At 37.6% G+C, this 21,160-nt stretch overlaps 1 protein-coding gene across 1 annotated transcript; it reads right to left on the bottom strand.

The window, feature by feature from the left end:
- Window positions 1-1,137: 1,137 nt before the first annotated feature.
- Hyal4 (hyaluronidase 4) lies at window positions 1,138-20,926 on the bottom strand. Its single transcript, XM_004658602.2, has 4 exons — window positions 20,723-20,926; window positions 10,173-11,175; window positions 3,389-3,478; window positions 1,138-1,539 (listed from the first exon to the last, which is right to left on the bottom strand). Exons 2-4 carry the CDS (start codon window positions 11,124-11,126, stop codon window positions 1,138-1,140), a joined length of 1,446 nt encoding a protein of 481 aa, XP_004658659.1. The 5' UTR covers window positions 11,127-11,175; window positions 20,723-20,926.
- Window positions 20,927-21,160: the final 234 nt, after the last annotated feature.

Raw genomic sequence — 21,160 nt, 5'->3', positions numbered from 1 at the left:
CCTGATTTATAGAACCAAATAGGTAGTGCAAATTATATTCAAAATGACTAAATACAATATTCAAAACTCATATATGGGGGGAGGGGAGGCAAAAATAGTTAGTTGTCATAGGTTTCCTTTTCAACAGCACTTCCAGATCCCCTCAAAGTCTTTTATTTAAAAAATAATAATAATAGGGCTGGAGAAATGGCTTAGCAGTTAAGACACTTGCCTGCAAAACCAAAGGACTATGGTTCAATTCCCCAGAACCCACATAAGCAAGACGCACAAGGTTGCATATGCATCCAGAGTTTGTTTGCAGTGACTGGAGGCCTGGGCATGGCTTTTTTTTTTCTCTCTCTCTCTCTTTCTCCCTGTCTCAAATAAATAAATAAATATTTTTTTAAAAATAAGGATGTTAACTTTAAGTCACTGACTACATTTTTTTACTAACTTGGCTCCAACTTTTGAACCTATAGCATCGTCAGCCCAGGCAGCTATAAACATTATCCCAAATCCTTTTGCTGTATTTCATGTTGGCAGAGCCTGCAAGAAAAGAACTGATGGGGGTGGGGGTCTGGTGAGAGATGTACCACCCAGAAGAGATGCTAGATGCCTTGCCATAAGTTGGGAGTTGGTCCCTGTGCCCACATGAGAAGCCTCCTCAGGATTCACCTGTGGTCTGAGTCCAGTGGATCCCAGGTGAAGCTGAGGCTGGAACATAAACTGTGCCTTCTCTAGTAGACCAGTTGACCAGTCACACCTGAAGTGATCCTTTCTATAGAATCAGGGAGTTACTTAATAATCAGTCCCAAATCAACTGTTATCAAGAAAAAGTCTTTGAAATCTATAACGATGCTTAAATTTATACTTTTATGTATGCACAATCATAAAAATGGTAAAACATGCTAGCTTTGGTTTAAATACAATTTACATATTTTAGTAAAGAAGAAAGCATTGATTTGTATTCGCAGATCTGTTTTCTAACCTGAGTGGTAGCATATAAAATAGTAGATTACAATTTATATTAAGTGACATATAGATATCTACGTATATACCTCTCAAAGGAACTCATAAGAGAAAAAAATGTTATAAATTTCATCTTTTCACTAGTATTCTACTTCAGAGGCCATACAATTCTCTCTAACCTCAATTATGTCATAACTCAGTGCTTCCATAACCTGCTAAAAGTAGCAGACACACTGTTATAAGTGAGCCCCACACAGGAGGAACCCCAGAGAAGCTGTCTTCCTCCTTCACTTCTCTGCAATCAGCCCCTTCATATCCCTGATAACAATGACAGGAAAATTTCTCTGCCATCACCGCCAGGTCTGCGTTGGTTGCTCTTCCCTTCACGATGAATTCCCCATCCTCAGAGGCCTCTATGTGGTAACTTGCAGCATTCAAGTGGAGGTAATCGGGAGCTCTCCACGTCTTCCGTATGCACCTTCCATTATTCCTACAGAGATGCAGGCTGCACAGCTCTGCGGCTCTGGTCACATTGACCAGGTAGCTCCCTAAATCCGAACTCATGAAGCCCTTCACCTTTGTACAGTTGGCCTGAAACAAAAGAAGAAACAAATGGGTTTTAGTGCATCTCCTGCTTAGAACTTGAGACCCAAGAGGCAGCTCTTTGCACTTGATTGAACCTGTCTTGGTTCTAGTTGGCAAACTCCTAAGATCATGGGATGCGAGAGGGACTGAAGGCAGAAGATGGGAAACGTTGCATAGCTGGGATGAACTTCCAAACCAGATACCGTTTATGGGTGGAACCGGATGTATTGAAGCTTACAGACCCAGGAGAAGTTTCATTATGGCGAAAAAGAGAATACCTCCCACCAAAATCAAGAGTAAAAAATCGACAGCTAAACAGCAGGGAACTAGGCAGAGCTCAGACTGCTCTAGGCAGACCTGAGACTGGAATCCCAAATCCGCCCCCACCCCGCCCAAAACAGTAACACACCCATAGGGCTGGGCCCCAGGATCCACACACCGTGACTTGCCTCCTCCACCCAGGAGGGTGGAAATTTAAGTTACAAAGCTTTAATAAATCCCTGAATCTATTGGGAAACATCCATTCAAACTAGCACAGTAAGGTAAAGTAATAGAACCTGAGTCAGCATGGGGGCTCTTGCCTTTTCCCAATCAACACCTTTGTTTTCCCCTTGTAACTACCAAGTTAATAAGTGCGTGAAGAAAAACAAATCAAAATTAGAAACTATGCCACAGCTGCTGCCCCCAGCTTACCATTCAGGTATGTAGTGTCCTCCCTGGTTTCATTTGACTCTGAATTGCCACATTCCACTAATTTATTATCCACCTGTACCATCCTGGATTTTCTTGTTAATTGTGCTTCAGTATCAACTCTTCTGGGTTGTGTATGTACAACTCAAACATAGGAAGGACTGTAAGGCTAACTAGGGTGTGTGTGTGTGAGTGTGAGTGTGTGTGTGTGTGTGTGTGTGTGTGTGTGTGTCCTATTATGTGTCCTATGTAGCAGCCACCAAGTTGCATACACCATTTCCTGATGAAACCTTTTTCACGAGGTACCTAGGGGATGGAATAGAAATACCACACCTGGAGCCTATCAATCCCTAATTTTCAGAGGTGAGTATAATAGTCTCATGGACAATGTCTCAGTTACAGCAAACTGATACTAAAATTCTTAAAATAATGTCAGATTATCATGGACTTCAAGATGTTATTTACCTCAACCAAAAGCTAAAGTATGATATTATAATTCCAAGCAGAATGTGTTATATTGTAGAGAATAAACAAAGAACACCTGGAAATACCAAAGAAATTGTGATGAATGTGACTATGGGGAAACTGGGTGGAATAAATAGTATCTCAGCTGGGAGAAATTTGAAAAGACATTTAAATCTTATTTGAAATGTAATTGATTTTCAACTGATTTCTCTATGGAGAAAAATAACTTCAATATGAATATTAAAAATTAGCATCTGTTAGTACTTCTAAAAGTAAGATATCACATATTCCATGTAGTAGTTTAGCACAAAGGAGGGTTTCCAACTTCAAACAGTCTGTGATCAATACCAGCTCCACCACTAGCTTAACTGTTAATCTTGGTGAAATTTCCTCTTTTGTCATTTATCTGTAAATAAAGGTGACAGTCAGGAATTGTGTTATCATAAGTGAGGAAATCCAAAATAAACAAACAAAAATCACTTGGATACTCTTTCAGCGGTTGTCCAACAAATATCAGTATTACCTTTATGACTTTTACAAAACTTAATATGTTTGGACCCTATATCTATATATTAGGTACTAATTTAGACTTTCATCCTAAATCTATTTTACCATGGAGAAGATCATTCATTGGAGTGACTCCACAGAGAGGAGAAATACTTTTGAAAGCATTAAATACACCCTCGAGGCTCTGACTTACCTCAGATGAAGTTAAATTCATGTCTCCCCAGATAACAATGCCGGCAGCTCCCAGAGCAGCACTTTCCCCAATGGTACTAATCAGATCTTGCTAGATGGGAAGAGAGTGGAGTTCAGTATTCTTTGAATAATGAATGTTAGTCAATTCACCAGGGATTAGGAATAGAGCTCATAGTATCTATCGAAATTGGAATGAACTGATACTCAAAATCATGTTCCATAGTCAAATACAATAGGATACAAATAGTTTTTAAAAAAAACTTATATTTTACACGAAGCTTATTATTTTGAAGACAATCTATAAATAGTCATCAAAAGTTATTTATTTGAGGGCTGGAGAGATGGCTTAGCGGTTAAGCGCTTGCCTGTGAAGCCTAAGGACCCCGGTTCGAGGCTCGGTTCCCCAGGTCCCACGTTAGCCAGATGCACAAGGGGGCACACGCGTCTGGAGTTCGTTTGCAGAGACTGGAAGCCCTGGCGCGCCCATTCCCTTTCTATCTGTCTCTTTCTCTCCCTCTCTCTCTGTCACTCTCAAATAAAGAAATAAAAATGACAAAAAAAAATTAATAAAAAAATTAATAAATTTTAAAAAAGTTATTTATTTGAAGTTGATTGAAGGCATTTACCCACAAGCTAGCTACATGCATAACCAGAATCCAAACAGTTTTCCTTCTCCAACTACAAGCCTCTTCATTTTCTCTTATAGTTTTTCAGTACACCTGTATGGAACCTCCACAGTCACTCAGATAGCTTTGTGTCATTTGATTTCAGAGCCAAGCAAGGGGTTACAATGCTCAGACTTTCTCTATCCTTTATATTTAGTCCTGAAATCACCTGTGTTTAATTTCAAAGTACTGGAGTAAATAGGCTTTATTTATGATCCATGTAGCATTGGTAAAGGCACCAGGATTGTTCCCAATGTGGTTACAATAGAGGAAAACAAATTTAAGCAAGAGGAGTTTTAGTTTTATCATCTTTTAAGGTTGTTGTTTTAGTGTTTCAAGGTTAACATGGACCTATAGGGTTTCCTTGGAGAAAATAAGAGTCCAATGTATGTTGTTGGTTTCATGGTTTATTAAACCATATTATATTCTCCCTCTGTTTAGGATACTAAATATTAACCTTTTATTCCAAGGATATTCCATCAGTTATATGCTAGAAAATAGTGATTTGGTAGAAAACAAAAGAAAAAATGTTAAACTTTTACCTTAGCTGTGTTATCATAATATTAGTACTTAAGAGATCAAATTGTTTCAGAGGTCTGAATGTAAAATGCACCCCAGCCATTCATGTGTTTAAATACCCGATTCCCCTCCCCATGCCCATGGCACTGTTTGCAAAGGCTGTGGAATCTTGAGAAGTGAGCCTTCCTGGAAGAATTTGGTCGCTGGAGTCAGGCTTGAGGTTTTATAACCTGATCCCACTTCCTGTTCATCCTTTGCTACCTGCCTATCAATGTGACCAGCTGGCTTCCCCTTGTGCTATCATGCCTTCCTGCCACTCTCCCTCCCCCATCACAGACTCACACACACACACACACACTATAAGCTAAAATAAACCCATCCTTTCCTTGAATGGCTTCTGGTCAGGTATTCATAGCAACAAGAAAGTAACTAATACAATATCCTTATCTGAGAATTCTATAATCTGCCACTCAAAGCAATGTTTTACAATGTCCATTTTAAACACTTTTTATGGACAGTGTTCTGGTAATTTTCAAAAAGTGAAAAGATTTTGAGTTATACTGACTCCCCTTTCTGGTTCATTTCCATTTTGTAAGGCCATTATCAGCTGAACAGGACACAGGCCACAACCCAGGAAAGTGAGGTTCTGTGACGCTCAAATGAAATCATGTAGAGCAAAGGACTCTGAAGATTGTCAGCAGTCTGAAGAATAGAAACAGAAAGGAGACATCTATGCAAACAATACCTAGACAAAGGGTCCATATCTGCTAACTCTTTGGCAAAAACACAAATAAGCAAAACTTCTCAGGCCATTGACCTTGAAGCATCTCTAAGAACAGTGAACAATAATCACAGTGTGAGCAAAGGGGCAGAAGTCTCCAACAACCTTCCTTAGGGTTAAGGATCGTCATCAAAGAAGGAATGGAACATAGCATTCACAGTTTGTATTCATAAGTTATTGACCCACATTCAGTAAATGTGGAGGCTACAGGTGTTTTTGATGCCAATCATACCCTCTCAGGTTATATTAGTTTCTATCCAATGTGTCCTTCACTATGATTGTCTGAAAGGGAGCAAGCTTATTAGTCCTGATTAAAAAATAGCAAATCGTCAAGAACATCTTAACCAAAAATAAGCCGGAGGTAGCAAGCACTATTGAAAATGTGTTACTAAACTAGTGCCCGGTCCTAGTTGAACCACAAACCTTCTGTGTTTTGAGGATTAGAAAAGAAGGTAACTATGTTGATAGGGAGGCCATAGGTAAAATGCCTTTGGGAGTAGATGGAGCCATGACAGACCATGAGGCACATGGATGATGTCACTTGAGAGAAGAAAAGGAACATGGCAGCTGTGGTAAAACCGACCCTCCTAGGTGCCAGCATGGTGTGTGACTGCATTGCTCCTACCCATGACCACCCCCCAACTCAAGTCAAGGTTTCAGCACTTGAGGATAGGGCTACAAAGAGGGTTCATCTTTCATGCTTGGATTTCAGTTCCTGATGCTTACCAAAATCCATGTAAGAAAGATGCACACTATGGGGAGACATAATGAACTAATAAGCTTACTAATGAATTTCCTTTGTGTGTCACCAGAGGACAGATAATTAATTACAGGAATATCTGTGAATTTTCAGCCAAGGAAGTAATTTTTGCTATTTTTGTAAAGCATATTGTTGCAGTCCAGTTCGCATTGCTGGTAGAAATCACCTAACCAAGAGCAGCTTCTTGGAAAAAGAGTTTTATTTTGGCTTACAGGCTCGAGGGGAAGCTTCATGATGGCAGGGGAAATTGATGGCATGAGCAGAAGGTGGACATCACCCCCTGGCCAACATAAGATGGACCACAGCAACAGGAGAGTGTGCCAAACACTGGCATGGGGAAACTGGCTATAAAGCCCATAAGCCCGCCCCCAACAATACACTCCCTCCAGGAGGCATTAATTCCCAAATATCCATCAGCTGGGAACCTAGCATTCAGAACACCTAAGTTTATGGGGGACACCTGAATCAAACCACCACATTCTGCCCCTGGCCCCCATAAACTGATATCCATACATGATGTAAAATACAATGCATTCAGTCTGACTTTAAAAGTCCCCATAGTTTTTTTCATCAATCCCAATGATGTTCATACATCCCCATAGTTCAAGATCTTTTAACTGAGCCATAATACCAAAAAATAACCTCAAAAAACCCATAATGGCACAGAATAAATATTCACACTGCAAAAGATGGCATTGGGCATAGCAAAGAAACATTCAACCAATACAAGATTTAAAAACAACCAGGGCAAACATCAAACTCTAGCTTCAAGTCCAGCAACTCTAACCAGTGACAAATCTTCAAGTCTGATAATTCTAACCAGCAACAAGTCTCTGGCATTCCAATTCCACCCCTCCAGCTAGGCTACTCACAGTCCTGGGAAACTTCATCGGGGCCGGCAGCTCCTTGGCAGCCACCTCATGGTCCCGGCATCTCCACTGGGTCTCCACTGCAAGCCACGGTTCATCTTCATGGCCCCATGGGGTCTCTATGCAGGTAACCAGCAAACCCACTTCACACTGCCCATGGCCATTTCCAAAGCACAAGACCGTGTTGCAAACTCAATGACCCTCTTTCCAGCATTTCTTATACTCCACAATACCAGGTAGGGTGACAATTTGTTAATCCAGGGGGGAATAAAGCAGACTTTGAAGAACAGGACACTCATTGAGCACCCAAACCCCTTCAAAAAAGCTGACATTCTTCCTGTTGCCCCAGCACAGGTCAGCTAGCCCAGTCTCAAAGGTTGTTATCTCTCAGTTGCAGCTGAACGGGCAGCAGTTCACCCAAAGATTTTTCTTTCTGTGCCATATCCCTCTGCACACACCAGTTCATTTCTACGCAAAGCAACCCTGCACAACTTCTTAGGACATGGGCACAAGAGCAAGCTTCTCACACAAACTACTAGCCCAGTCCAGGCAAAGCTTTTTCTCACCCTCATAAGCCAAACCTCACAGTCCATAGTTCTTACTGCCTTCAGGTCTTGTAGCTCTGACCATAATAGTCCATCAAGCTGTACTTACAGCACTGCAAGGCATCTCTTAGGCCAAGGTTTCAACTCCTTCCACATTCCTGTTGAAAATCAGCTCCAAAAGGCTGAAGTCACATAGTCAGGTGTCTAGCAGAAACCCCACTCCTCGGCACCACACATATCATCAGATTATGTATAGGCTATATTTATATAGAGATATTTATAGGCAATCTTTAATATACAATCAGATATTGCTGTCTCCGTATTACTCCCTCAAACTATGATGACTGCCTGAGATTCTTAGCTATCACCTGGTTGTTCAAGGATTTGATACTTGTTAAAAATGATGGGCTTGGGCTGGAGAGATGACTTAGCAGTTAAGCACTTGCCTGTGATGCCTAAGGACCCCAGTTCGAGGCTCGATTCCCCAGGACCCACATTAGCCAGATGCACAAGGGGGCACATGCATCTGGAGTTCGTTTGCAGTGGCTGGAAGCCCTGGCACACCCATTGTCTGTTTCTCTCTATCTGCCTCTTCCTCTCTTTGTCTGTCACTCTCAAATAAATAAATAAATAATTTTTTTTTAAAAAATGATAGGCTTTCTGCATGCATTTCTTCAGTGATTTAAATGTTCTATACTTTTTCCCATTTGATTTTCATATTTCTTCTGTTGACACGATTCACTTTCTACATTAAGACTCAAGGCACTAAGTTCCTGGGAAGTTAAGAGATTTGATGCTTCCTGCAAAACTATTTTCTAATCTTAATTGTATGTGTGTGCATGCTAAAAGACAAACGTATTTTTGAAAGTCAAAAGTGAGAGCCCTTCATAGTCATTTAGAATTTGATACAAACAGATGTATTTTTAAACTCTTGTGCAATTTCTATCTTCAATACATCATCATTAGTAGATGGCTTTGCAGCCCTGAATAGTGTAAAGAGTACCAAGATATGCTACTGTTTGGAAAAATTTGGGAATAAGATAAAGTCCAAAATGACAATGATAATGATGGTGATGATGATGATGATGATGCTTTTCTGATTGGGAACAAAAGCATCTCTGAGCTTTGCCACTTAAGAATGAAGCTTACCAAAAGATTTCCCACCATGCATTTGCACCAGTATTCTAAGCCCGTCTTTTGAAATGAATATTTTGTTCTTTAAAGTTTACAGTACTCTTCAAAAACTAAGTTATCATGAGATAAGGAACTTGTTCAATTGAAATATAGAAAAAGAAGTATTTCATAAAAGAAGGCATATTTAATTGTCAGTGTCTGAGCCAAGATTATTTTGTAAAAAATTTCAGTAGCTTTTGCAAACTTTCTAGAACATACTGATCTATTGTCAGTCTTCATTCAATTATTTTTATCTGATATTTCTGGGTAGTATGAATATCAGCTCACAGAGAAGGCTTTCATCATCTTACAAATGGTATCAAAGGCATTACATTTCCCATGCTTTACACATGTAAACTGTTTCTCCCTGAAGTGCGTATATTTGGAAAAGTCCATACCTGAGTGTTTCCTAAACTTTCGCCTTAGGGTTTCAAGCACTCAGAACACCTTTGTATTTTAGCGCAGGCTGGTAAACTGAAAGTTGCAATGGTGAAGAAAAAAAAAAAGTGATGTCTTTTTATACTATACTAAACACTTGGTATCAGATGTTATGGAAAACACTGCAGCATGAAAAATGACAAGGCCTGTGCACATTTCCAATATTCTTGATGTAGAAAATTTACATGCAAGTCCATTCTTTTTCCTGAAGTTTCTGTGTAAATGCCTAGAGTAGCAAAAGTAGAGAAATTTTGGCTGAAAGTTCACCTGCTTTAAAGGTGACTCTCCTAGCATGGCTGAGGTGTCTGGCAGCACCTGTGATTAGAGTAAACATAAACAGATATAATAACACTTATCTTTGACTTTTAACCTAGGGCTACAAAACCACTGACTAATAATTAGCTATTGAAGTTGGCAACTGACGCTGATCTACCAGATTTCCAATAGTTATGGTCAGAGAGGCTATGATAAGCAAAATGGCTAACTCTACACATTTATTTACTTCTAGCAGTTTTACTACGCTCATACTTTTTAAAATGTTTTCAACTAACTATAATAAATACAGTTTATAAAATTATTAATTAGTAATTCTTTTAAATGTTATCTCAGTATTTATATTGCCTTGATACATCTTACCAAGGCTGATATTATGCATTTAAAAGGACATAATTTCTCTACTCTACATTTGAGATGGTGAGTCCAGAAGCAAGACAATCTTTCATTACACTTTCACATCTTTGAGCAATATTCTAACCTTCTAACCACAAACCATTTAATAATTTCCCAAACCAATCAATCATGAAGGAGCAGGACGTGCAGTAGTTGCTAGTGTTAAGGCCTAACCCCTTCCAGCCTTACTAGGTTCCTTAAAGGGATGTTAATGCATGACACATATAATACAGATTGTATAAATAAAGAATCTAGGTATTTGATAGTTTAGAAAGAATCATGCGCTAGCAGCCCACTAATTGGGTATTCTCCAAAGGGCATGATTAACAAGGAAATGTCTCTATGACTGGGCAAGGAGCTGCCTACCTTAGACAGAAAGAGTAAAGGTTCATCTCTGTACCCCAGCCTTGTGTAGACAAATACTGGCAGAGCGTAATCATGGGATGTCATGGTGGATATCCTCATGGATTCATGCATCCGGAATCGTGAGAAAAGCAGAGTTTTTTCACTGTCACTAAAGGATTTCCTGACACTGATCGCAGGATACAAAGCAGCACTATTGTTCCACAGCCAAGAAAGCTCATTATTCCTTAAAACCTCCTCTTCTGGGCATGACCCAGTATAGTTTAAGGCATAAAAATTATAATTGTGGCAATCCGGATATAAATAATAACCCCAAAGGCCCTTGGGTCGGATCTTAATTCCCAATTTGATGGTTTCCTCCATGAAAGCTTTTGCGCTTTCTTCAAAGGTTGCTTTGGCCAAATATTCAATATCAGTTGCCGATATGTTCTCCTGCATATTAGAAATAAGCATTCTTGACTTCTGTTTGTAGATCTCTTTTGCATTCCAGTTTCGAGCCCACTGTGGGCGCCAATTTTCCCAGTCTATAACAGCAAGTCCACTGAAATCTTTAGCAGGAATGTAATAATTAATGTCTTCCTCTGCTTTTTCCAGATGGACTTGTAAGCTTATGTTCTGGGGGAGACCCCCATTGATAGGGATCCCCTCTGCTGTATACCGTGGGTAATATCCCAATCTGTTCACATAGAATATAGTGACATTTTGCCCCCTGGCTTTAGCCAGAGGGCTTCCAATCAATGGAAACATGCTCAGATTCAGTGTTAAATTATATTTTATCAAACACAGATCTGTTGGAGCATTCCAAGCAGCTATAAAAGGTTTCCTTTGATAAATGGGAAGTCGAGCAGGTTTCAGAGAGGAGGTAGACTTCAGAATAAAAAATATGAACAGGCCTGATGTAAGGTATACAGGCTGAACACAACAAAGTCTGAATTGTCCTTCAGATAACAGTTTCATGATAAGATATAAATGTATGTTGTCTTCTCTTCAATGTATTCCAGAAGACCTGAAAAAAGATTTAATTATCTGTTAGAGATTATGTCAAGCAAAAAGATTCAAATATTGAATGCACATTACTATATACTTATATTTTAAAAGTTTATTTTATTTTAAATGACTATTCAGGGAGCATCACACCCATGTCTAGAATTAAAAATAAATAAGTTGCCTTCTAGGAGTTCATAATGAAAAACAGATGTAAAATAATATTCACAATTATTTTTGGAAATCTCACCAAAATCCCAGTCTTTAAACAAGGATGCTTGATAAATATTGTGAAGGTTATAATTACATTTACATTTTACAAATAGAAGAGACTAATGAAGATCAAGAGTCTTGGTTGATGTGACATCACATGAAAGACAGGCATAATTTTTCTCCCCTTGTTTCCTCCTCTCATCTTCCCAAGATTTGTTCCTTTAAACAAATCTTTAATCAGTAGAAGAGTTGGCAATATATTGAAGGTAGGAATGAGTGAGTTTAGCTTGAACTTATCCCCTAAGTTTTGCCATCCCTTTTACATTCTAGGAGCAAGTTTTGTCTGAGGACTTATAGGAATAGCAAGTTCCCTTTCTTCAATCTTCTATTAAAGTATTTTGGAGACCCATGGACAAATGATTACTAGTTAATTGGCCACATAGATAGAAGCTGGAAAAGGAAGTAACTTTTGCCTCATCCTCCTTCCCTGACAAAAGAGGTAAAGAGACAGAACTTAATTACTATTATGGTGACCTTGGCTTCCCAGCTCTGATGTTGCCCACCAGAAAGGGGAACACAACAAAGGCAATAGAATGGTGGCATGTATTTCTAAACATCCTTAGGACCTTCCCTTTTGAGCTTCCTCTTCCAGATAGTGACAAAGACAAGCAGAAATGTTCCTTTGTGGGATACAGGTCTGCTGTATACACATATGAGTCTATGATGAAGCCTCTCTTTAACGTGCTCAGTTGCTTTTGATAATTAAATTTAAAAATATAAAAATGGGCCTGGAGAGATGGCTTAGTGGTTAAGCACTTGCCTGCGAAGCCTCAGGACCCAGGTTCGAGGCTGGATTCCCAGGACCCACATTAGCCAGATGCACAAGGGGGCGCACGTGTCTGGAGTTCGTTTGCACTGGCTGGAGGCCCTGGAGCACCATCTCTCTCTCGGCCTCCTTCTCTCTCTCTGTCTGTCACTCTCAAATAAATAAATAAAAACAAACAAAAAATTTAAAAATATATAAAAAAATGAAAATTGTAACCTTAACATTCAAATGATGGTGAAGCCCAGTAGTTCGCCTATTATACATGGACAATCTCACAAAACAGCAAAGTTAAACAAGTTCACTGTCAGGCCATAATAACATGAGATAGCGTAAGGCCACCTTTTAAGTTTTTTCCAAGCATGGAAGAAAAAGGTGAATGTGCACTCTGCAAAGTATCAAACATGCCTCTCAAAGGGGGAATGAGTGACTACTAAACATATGACTGCCCTTGTTGCTGTTTACTTTGGTTGTGGGATCAAACTCAGGCACATGCATATGACTGCTACTCTTTGCCAAAGCATCTACATCCTCTACCTTGTACAAACTCCAGTTCTGAGTGAATACCCACCTTCTCAAACCCTCTTAAGTTAGCCAACCAAAGCCTAAATCCTATATCACATCTGACATCCTCTGCCTCTGGCACCCATGGCTTCTCTGTGTATAAACATGTTCCGCATTGATTCAATGAGCAGCACAGCCAGTTCATGTAAGTGCGGGCATCCCTGGTTGTCTCTGGGGCAGTGACAATTGTGTGAAGCAGAGGCACTTAGTTTTCCATTCATATATGAAAACAGAAATTTTATAGTGAGCCAAAGCAAGCCTGGCTCTGTGTGCCAGAATCCAGTTATAAGCAGTAAGGACATTAAACATTAAAACATTGGTACTGTTGATTTTTTTGTACTTTTATTATTATTATTATCATCATCATCATTATTATTCATTCTGCTAGGAATAAAAGCCTGGGGCTTTGTCTATGCTAGGCAAACACACTGCCCCTGAGGTATATCCTTAACCATTGTTGAACTTTTGCTGGTTGTGTCTAATTCGGTTTCTGTCCTATTGTTTGTTTGCATGCTTTTTTTTTTTCTAAGACAAGGTCTTGCTATGAAACCTAAGTTGGCCTTAAACTTGTGATCCTTCTGCCTTCACCTCCTCAGTTTAGATGTCACAATTTTGTCTTGCTATTGCAGCACTGCATGTCTGTCCTCTCTTACTGAATGTCTTCTTGTTCACCATGCAGCAAGGATACTGATCTTTAGGATTATAGCAAATGCTCTAGCAAAGCTTGTGAATGCATACACTGTGCATTTAATGTATTACGGAGGAAACAGATGGTCCAAATCTACAATTATTCTGAATCTTTTTCATAATATTGGGATTTTGTTTTAACTATTTTCTGATCTTCATATTCCCTAAGGAATTTGGTAAATGTAAATGTAGTGCTTTGTTTCCAAATATTCAAAGTAAGTATTTTGTTACTTTATTGCCCATACTAAAATATTTATATATTTATCAAATTAGAAGACAAAGCACAGGCTTTTAAGTTCAAAGCTATGTCTTCAATTTTTCAGCACTAAGTGCTAACTTTTTTTTAATTAAAATAATATTAACAAGCCAATAATAGACATCTTTTTTCTGATAAATTTCTTCTTTGTAAAATGTCAATTTTCAGTGTAGTGAATCTAAGTATTCCAGAAGAAATCTAATATCTTGATGATAGAAGCTTCTCAATTAGTTTTTCTTTTATGTTTATTCTTAAAACCTATTTGCAGCCAGGTGTGGTGGTGCACACCTTTAATTCCAGCACTTTGGAGGCAGAAGTAGGAGGATTTCCATGAGCTCTAAGCCACCCTGAGTCTACATAGTGAATTCCAGGTCAGCCTGGGCTAGAGTTGAGACCCTTCCTCAGAAGAAAAACAAAATTATTCACAGTTGAGTTGTGACATAATCCATTCTGTGATAGTATCTCTTTAAGACCCATAACTCATTATTAAGTTCTGAATTTTGGTAAAGCTTTTTCTTATCACACGATCAAGGAACGCTAATGTTCTTCCATCTGTACAAATTTTAGAACTTCTGTGTTATCTGGACTCAATAAGATTGCTTTCTTTCTACTTTTCTTAAAGATAATTTCAAGTTTTGTCAATTATAAAAATGACTATTCAATCATAGTATATTGTCTATATTTATGGAACTTGTTAAAAGGTTTTAAGAAAATGACTGTTCAATGTCACTTTCTCTGCGGCTGCTTCCTGTGGATTAACAGATGGAGAGACAGTCACAAGGCTCACAGTAAACACAAAACTCACAAAGCCCTTCCCCAAAGTTATGTTAACTGGCAAAAACTGTCAGAGAAGAAACTCTTCAGTGGTGTAGCTGTTTACAACTCATACAGGAGGCTCCAGTGAAACAGTTTTTGTGGGTCATCAGCCATCATGGGGTGGGGCTTGGATTCCATTGATGCAATGTTCATGAGTAATCACCCATGCTGAGGTGTGGCTTTTTGGTGGATACAGCTGCCTGAGAGTCACCCTATTTCTGTAAGTTCTCCCTCACCCTTGCACTGGTAACTAATTACCTCTGATAAACTCACTGGTTCTCCATGCCAAACTTGAGCTGAATTCTTTCCTTGGTCTCTCATTGCTCTCTATTGACAGTTAATGGGTATTTCTATGTCTCTGCCTTGGAAAAGTCACATAACACTACCACTAGTGGGAAATACACTATTATTCAATTTTTGGAGCTGCATTTTTTTTCCCAAAGCAAGAACACTTTACATGTTAAGAAATGCAATGTGAGACAGAATATTATTGTGTTTGTATGAACATATATGCTTGGTGATTTTTAAATAAATAAATATATATATATAACTTTTCCTTTAAAACTTGAAGTTTTGTTGCAGCTAAGATCAGCAGGTTTCTTTGAAAAGCATACAGTCTGAGAACCACATTTTGAATAAAATATTCCCTCTATCAGTCTGTTTTTAACTAGGCTCCTTAAAATAACATGAAGTTGATTTAAATTCTCATATCTCTAACTACAGTGTTTAAATTCAAAAGCAATCTAGTGGACTGCACAGTGCTACTTAAGTCTTCAGTGTTGAAGAGAGATCCAGTCTCAGGCTGTGGTACTGGAAACATTCAAGCAAAATAGTTCCAACTGGGTTCTCCAGATCCTAAATCTGAAGGTGAAGGTTCAAGGCTGAACTGAGTAGACAAGCAATTTAGAGTCCAAGGGCTAGGACCAGATCTCACTGTCCTGTTTTAAGTAAGAAGGGTTTGACTATAAATTCTGCTTCAATCCTAATAGCCTAACCCTAAGATTATATATGGGGGAAACAACTGCTTGGTGCTGGGACTCTTTAATTGAGCTGCCTGCAAGTCACAAAGCATGCTAGAGACTCTCTGCCTGCAGGCTGTGCAGTGTGCTCCAGCTTTCATGACTTGTCACCTATGCTGGAGTGGGCTTTTTGGTGATGCCGCTGCCCTTAAACTGATGGGATGAGAATTCTCAGTGGTGCAGCTGTTTTGGGGTCTGTATTACTCCTATAAGTAACACTTGACCCTGCTCTTCAAGTAACCACAATAAACTCATTGGTTCACCAAGACTAGTTTTGGTGTAATCTTAGTTTGGTCTGTCATCAGAGCCCTATCTGTGGTGAAGACATGTGTTCACATCTTCCCAGGAGAAAAGTTTCCTCACAAAAAGCAGAAACTGGATAAATGATTTTGAAAGCAGCAAGCTCCTGGGTCAATGAGAGATTCAAGGAAACACTCAGATCAGCAATAGAGGAAGACAGTCTATATTCTCCTCTGGCCTCTGTAACCTCATGGGACAGGGGTGCTCACCTACACATGCTTGTTCATTTAACACACACACAACCATACCTCACATACCCATCCATATATGCTACATACAGAAAACTCATACAATCAATTATAAATTCATAAAGCTTGTTTGTTTAGGAAACACTGTATGCAAACTGATCCTGATTACAAAGCTATAGGTGTGGCCCCTAGAAAGGTCACACCTGAGTGGGATTTTGTTACAAAAAAAATTAGTAATGCTATTTTAGAAAAGAATATACTTTTCTGAAACCTGGCAAGAAAAAGCCCATTTCAGGAAATAAATAGGATTCTATTATATTCATTGAAGTGAACATAGCAGCCAGAGCTTTGTAATTAAGCACTCGATTCTCACATAATGATATTAACAGCTCATTATAGATTGATTAATTATATATTGTAAAGAAACATCAACAGTAGTTAATGGTTTAGTAAGTAGTCAATCAGAGCACTGATAATGGGGTTGAGGAAATTAATGAATATTATTATATACCATATAATGCAGTGCATAACGTATATTATCTAATTCAAGTCAGAAAATGGCCTTCTCTAAGTGTAAATGTGATGAAACTGTAGGAATTAGAAATAGAAAAGATGTTCTGTAGTTCTTCCTCATCTCTTATTTGCAACTAACACAGGAAGCCAGAATACTACCTTGTCAATTCTAGAGTTCTTTTCTTAGATTTGCATAAGCAATTCAATTCTATTATATGCCATTAGATTATACCTGTTGATAAGGTTAACTTCTGACCTTGTCTGATGCTCTCCAAAGTTCGTGCCATTATTTTGTGTTTCTTTATTTGTCCTCATACTTTCCTTCTGCGAATATTTTCTCAAATCTGACTACTTCCTTTGAATTCTGTCCAATATTTCTGGTGCATTTATTTTAAAAATTAAAAAGAAATCTTAGTTCAGTTTACAATAGAGGTTAAAATCTTATAAATATTATATTCTGAATACTATTTCCATTATCAGATCACTAGAAAAAAGCATTACCTTACATATTCAGCTTGTATTTCTATTGCTTTAATTTATCTTTTCATCATATTATAATACTGTTTCTTTTGGGGCAAGGTTATAATTAAAAATAATGTGGCATTTATCTATCCAAACATAGTAACAGTATCTGTTTTCTCCCCATGAGATTAAATCTCAGCTCTTAAAGAAGTATATTTATGAACAGTAATTCAGTTTTAATTTATTAACATGCATAGGAGACAATCTTGCCTACCACCTTCTGTGTCTCCCTGAAGCCCTGTACCCTCTCTGATATTTTCTCATGGAACAGACTTTCTAACCTAGATGGGAATGCAGCTGAATCAGAGTGCTCTATGGACATTTTACACCTGTGCTCTGACCTCCTGTATTTAACTGATTCGTGCCTGACTTTGTAATGCCCTTTAACTTTATAAATGTCTCTTTCCTCAAGCATCCCTGTCAACCTTCAGTAAACCTGACTGTACACTGTAAAATCCTTTAAAAGTAAACAATCTGAACCTACAGAAAGAGATAATGAAATACTGCTTGCATATATTTTCCTTTACTGTTTAGGTTGTTATCTTGTCTAACTTGCAACATAGATATTTCATATCTCCATTCAAGGCTGTGGGATAATACTGTGGGTTCACTTTCTGGATTAATGACCAAGCTCTTGATGTAGCAATTGAATGTGCCAAGAAAGCCTAATTACCACCAAGTTTTAGTAATAAAAAGTTAATATTATAAGCAAGGGAGTTTGGCTTTTATTCTATAAAATAGTGATTGTCAAAGTGCCACATATACTAGTTAACAGCATTAATTTGTGTACATCATTTAAAAGATCATTAGAGAGCTCAACCTGAGCTTTTGTTGTCTAATGACACAACATGGGACTTGCTTGGTGCACGGATACTATAAAGAAAGTCGAGTCTCTATGTTTACGACAGCAATGTCTACTAACTGTAAGTGGGAAGTCAATATGTTTCATAAAAATGATTTTTAAATTTATTTGCCCACCACTGCTAATTGCATATTGTCTGGTTATCTTGCAACTTGAAAACATGCAAAAATTATATTATAATTTCCAGTTGTAATTTGAGAGTACTTAACACAGTTAGGTAACTGAGGTCACTTAAAAAATCCACTAAGAATACAACATGTTTTTGAAATACTTATGAATGGAAGAAATGATTCTGCCTAGAGCAGTAACTTGTTCTTAATTCCCCATCAAATAAATTGTGTCAAAGAAACTGTTTCTTAGAGGAGGTTTTCAGCAATCAACAACATGGCTAATCAAAATTCATCAGAGCAGAAAACCAGAGGTCACAGAACTCCAACACTAAATCAGACTGCTAAGAGGTCCGCCATGACTCAGGAAACTTTGCAGAAGAGGCAGCATAAAGATTGTAACAGCTACAAGGTAGATAGATAGGATTATCCTAAGGCACAGTCCCCCAGCAGAGAATGACTGAGGCCTTCATGACCCCATAATGAATATCAACAATGCCACTATGGAGGGCTCTCAGGGGAAGAGGATTGGGGTGAGGGGATATAGACTTTAACCATTTATAAAATAAAAAATAATGTTTTAAAAGAATAGGTTTATAATTTCTTCAAAAGGACATGATAAGAGGGAACATGGGATTCATTCATTTGTATCTATCATGACATTAGACTTGTACTTAGTGCTGAGGTAAGAAGCTTTTATTCTGTGAAAAAGACATCCAAAGATTGCTCTTGTTAAAAACTTACAGCATCTAGAAATCTATTACATATAGAAAAAGGAGATGAAAATGCAAGAACAATATAACTTGAGTTACTCAATTTGTTAAATCAGTTTCCAAGCAAAAATCATATTCACACATGCCTTGTTAAGAAAATGTTGCATGCTATTATTCTTAAAAAAATAAAAATAAAAAGTCACGGAGGATGATCTCTGCAAATGATTTTTTTATAATTTTTTTTTAAAAGTTGTCTTAATTTTCTCCATGTAACTAAGTTTATACCTTAGTATTTAACCACTGACAAAGAAATAGTACTTCAGTGAGAAATCTCCCATCAGAATGAATTCTAATTTACCAGCAAGTTTGGAATAAAGCACATGACTAAGATTTCATAGCTATTGCTACAAAAGCATTTTCAACATATTATATTCATCAACATCATATTCATCAACAGTGTCACAAGTGACAATGACTTTGATATGTATCATATTGAATGGAGAAATTACAAAAGCCTTGAGACAAACAGGTCAGCCCAGTGTTACTCTAATTTCACCTGAATGGTGTTGCATGCTACTAAGGAAAACCTTTGAGAGAGGTAGTGAAAGGAAAATTCTCTATAAGTTCATAAATTAGAGAAAAAATATGATTCTTAAGAGCATTCAAGTGTGCAGATACCTATATATGGATAAAAGGTTGTCTAACATGTTTTCTGCTTTGCTTTGTTCGTATGTGAGGTGTTGAGGAAAAAGAAAATCTATAGCTTAACTGGGAATGGAAGAGGAAGAAAGACTAAGTTTTATTACCTAACCTATTCTTTTAACTAATAAGTTTTCAAACCTTTCACTTTATCTTTGATTTATATAAGCCACCCATATAAACAAATTTTATTTACATTTCTAGGAAACTGCATGATTTTAATATCTTACCTTTCTGCTAGAGTCAGTGATTGAAGACTTATATTTCTCATATCATTTGGTACTCATTGTTTCCTTACTGGAAAAAAATATTTTATATGTACATGTATGTGTCTGTCTTCTTCCCAATTTATGAGATTTTCTTTTAGGAAATATCTATTGATTATCAATGATTTCTAAATACTCAGACACTTTGTTAGTTTTTGGAAAGAAAATTTAAATTTATTTTTATGGTCAGAAAACATCTATTTTATGAATCCTTTTCAAAATTACATTACCCAAAAACTGTAATTAACATTGGTTGTAAATAACAACTCTTTAATGTTAATCATTATGCTATATAATAAGTATAGGATGAATTTAAAAGACATGCTTTATTGAGTATTATGGAAAAATGATACTCCTATAAAACAAGAGTATAGTGTAATGGAAGATTGTACATTGATGAATTCTTTACAGCTCTCAGTTGTAAAAATGGTTCTCTTGTAAAATCTCCCTATGACCTTAGTACACCTAGTTTACTAACATGCTTTGTAGACTACAAATGCTATCACCTGTTAAGTATTAGGTTATGATAACTGAGCATACTGCTAATAGTTCTGTTTAGAGAAGCTATGTCCATAAAAGAGAAATGAAACAAGACTTAAATAATCACAAGAGTGAGTACATTTTCAAACATAAATAAAGAATAAATTCAAAAGTTACCTGAATTTACAACTATTAGGGACAAACATATTAATTAGGATACTGTACTCATAAAACAAGCTCACATTTTGAAAGGTACTACACTAATACTGTGAAGCTGAAAAGGATTTTGGAAAACTTTTCCTCGCAGAACCGCCCCCCCCCCAGCTTCGGGGGGGGGTGGAGGCACCTCTTTCAGCTTAGGAGCTTTTCTGATTTACTTTTACACTCTCTTAAAATAAATCTGTCCTAACCTACCCTTTCAAAAAAGAAAATTAGAGTATTTGAAGAAATTAAAATTAGTTTTCTTCTAAGTGCTCTAAGAAAACATATTTCTAAAAACCATGTTTAAAATCTTTCAAACAGAGGCAGAAGTATACTTTACCTTTGCCTTTTGTTTGCTTCTGGTCCTACAGTCACCTGGCGTAAAGCAGAGACTACGTGGTGAGGATGCCCTGCCGGTCCAGGGAAACCTGTCATTACAGGGCTGACTCAGTCCTCCAAGTTAAACTGGAGGCCTGCATTAAATCTCTTTATAACCAAAGTCAGACTCCCTTAAACGCATCTTAGTATAAATGATCATTGCTTTCTGAAAATATCCGATTTAAATCCACTGACTTAAGAGGTAAGAGAGAAAACTGATAGACACTTCAGGTGGAAACAGGGAAGAAAAAGGAGTGTGTAGTTAAGATTTCCCTGTTAAAGAGTAAAAGGGGTCAAAGACTTTGGAGTAATGAAGCATGCACTAGTTTACAAAAGGATTCTGATATGCTGGTCTTGATGATAATGGAATAATTGACTCATAGTAAGGCATTAAGTATCA

Source organism: Jaculus jaculus, chromosome 10 (genome assembly GCF_020740685.1).
Source record: "Jaculus jaculus isolate mJacJac1 chromosome 10, mJacJac1.mat.Y.cur, whole genome shotgun sequence".
NCBI lineage: Eukaryota > Metazoa > Chordata > Mammalia > Rodentia > Dipodidae > Jaculus > Jaculus jaculus.
The sequence above is the reverse complement of the archived record's forward strand: the minus strand, read 5'-3'. Positions and strand labels throughout refer to the sequence as shown.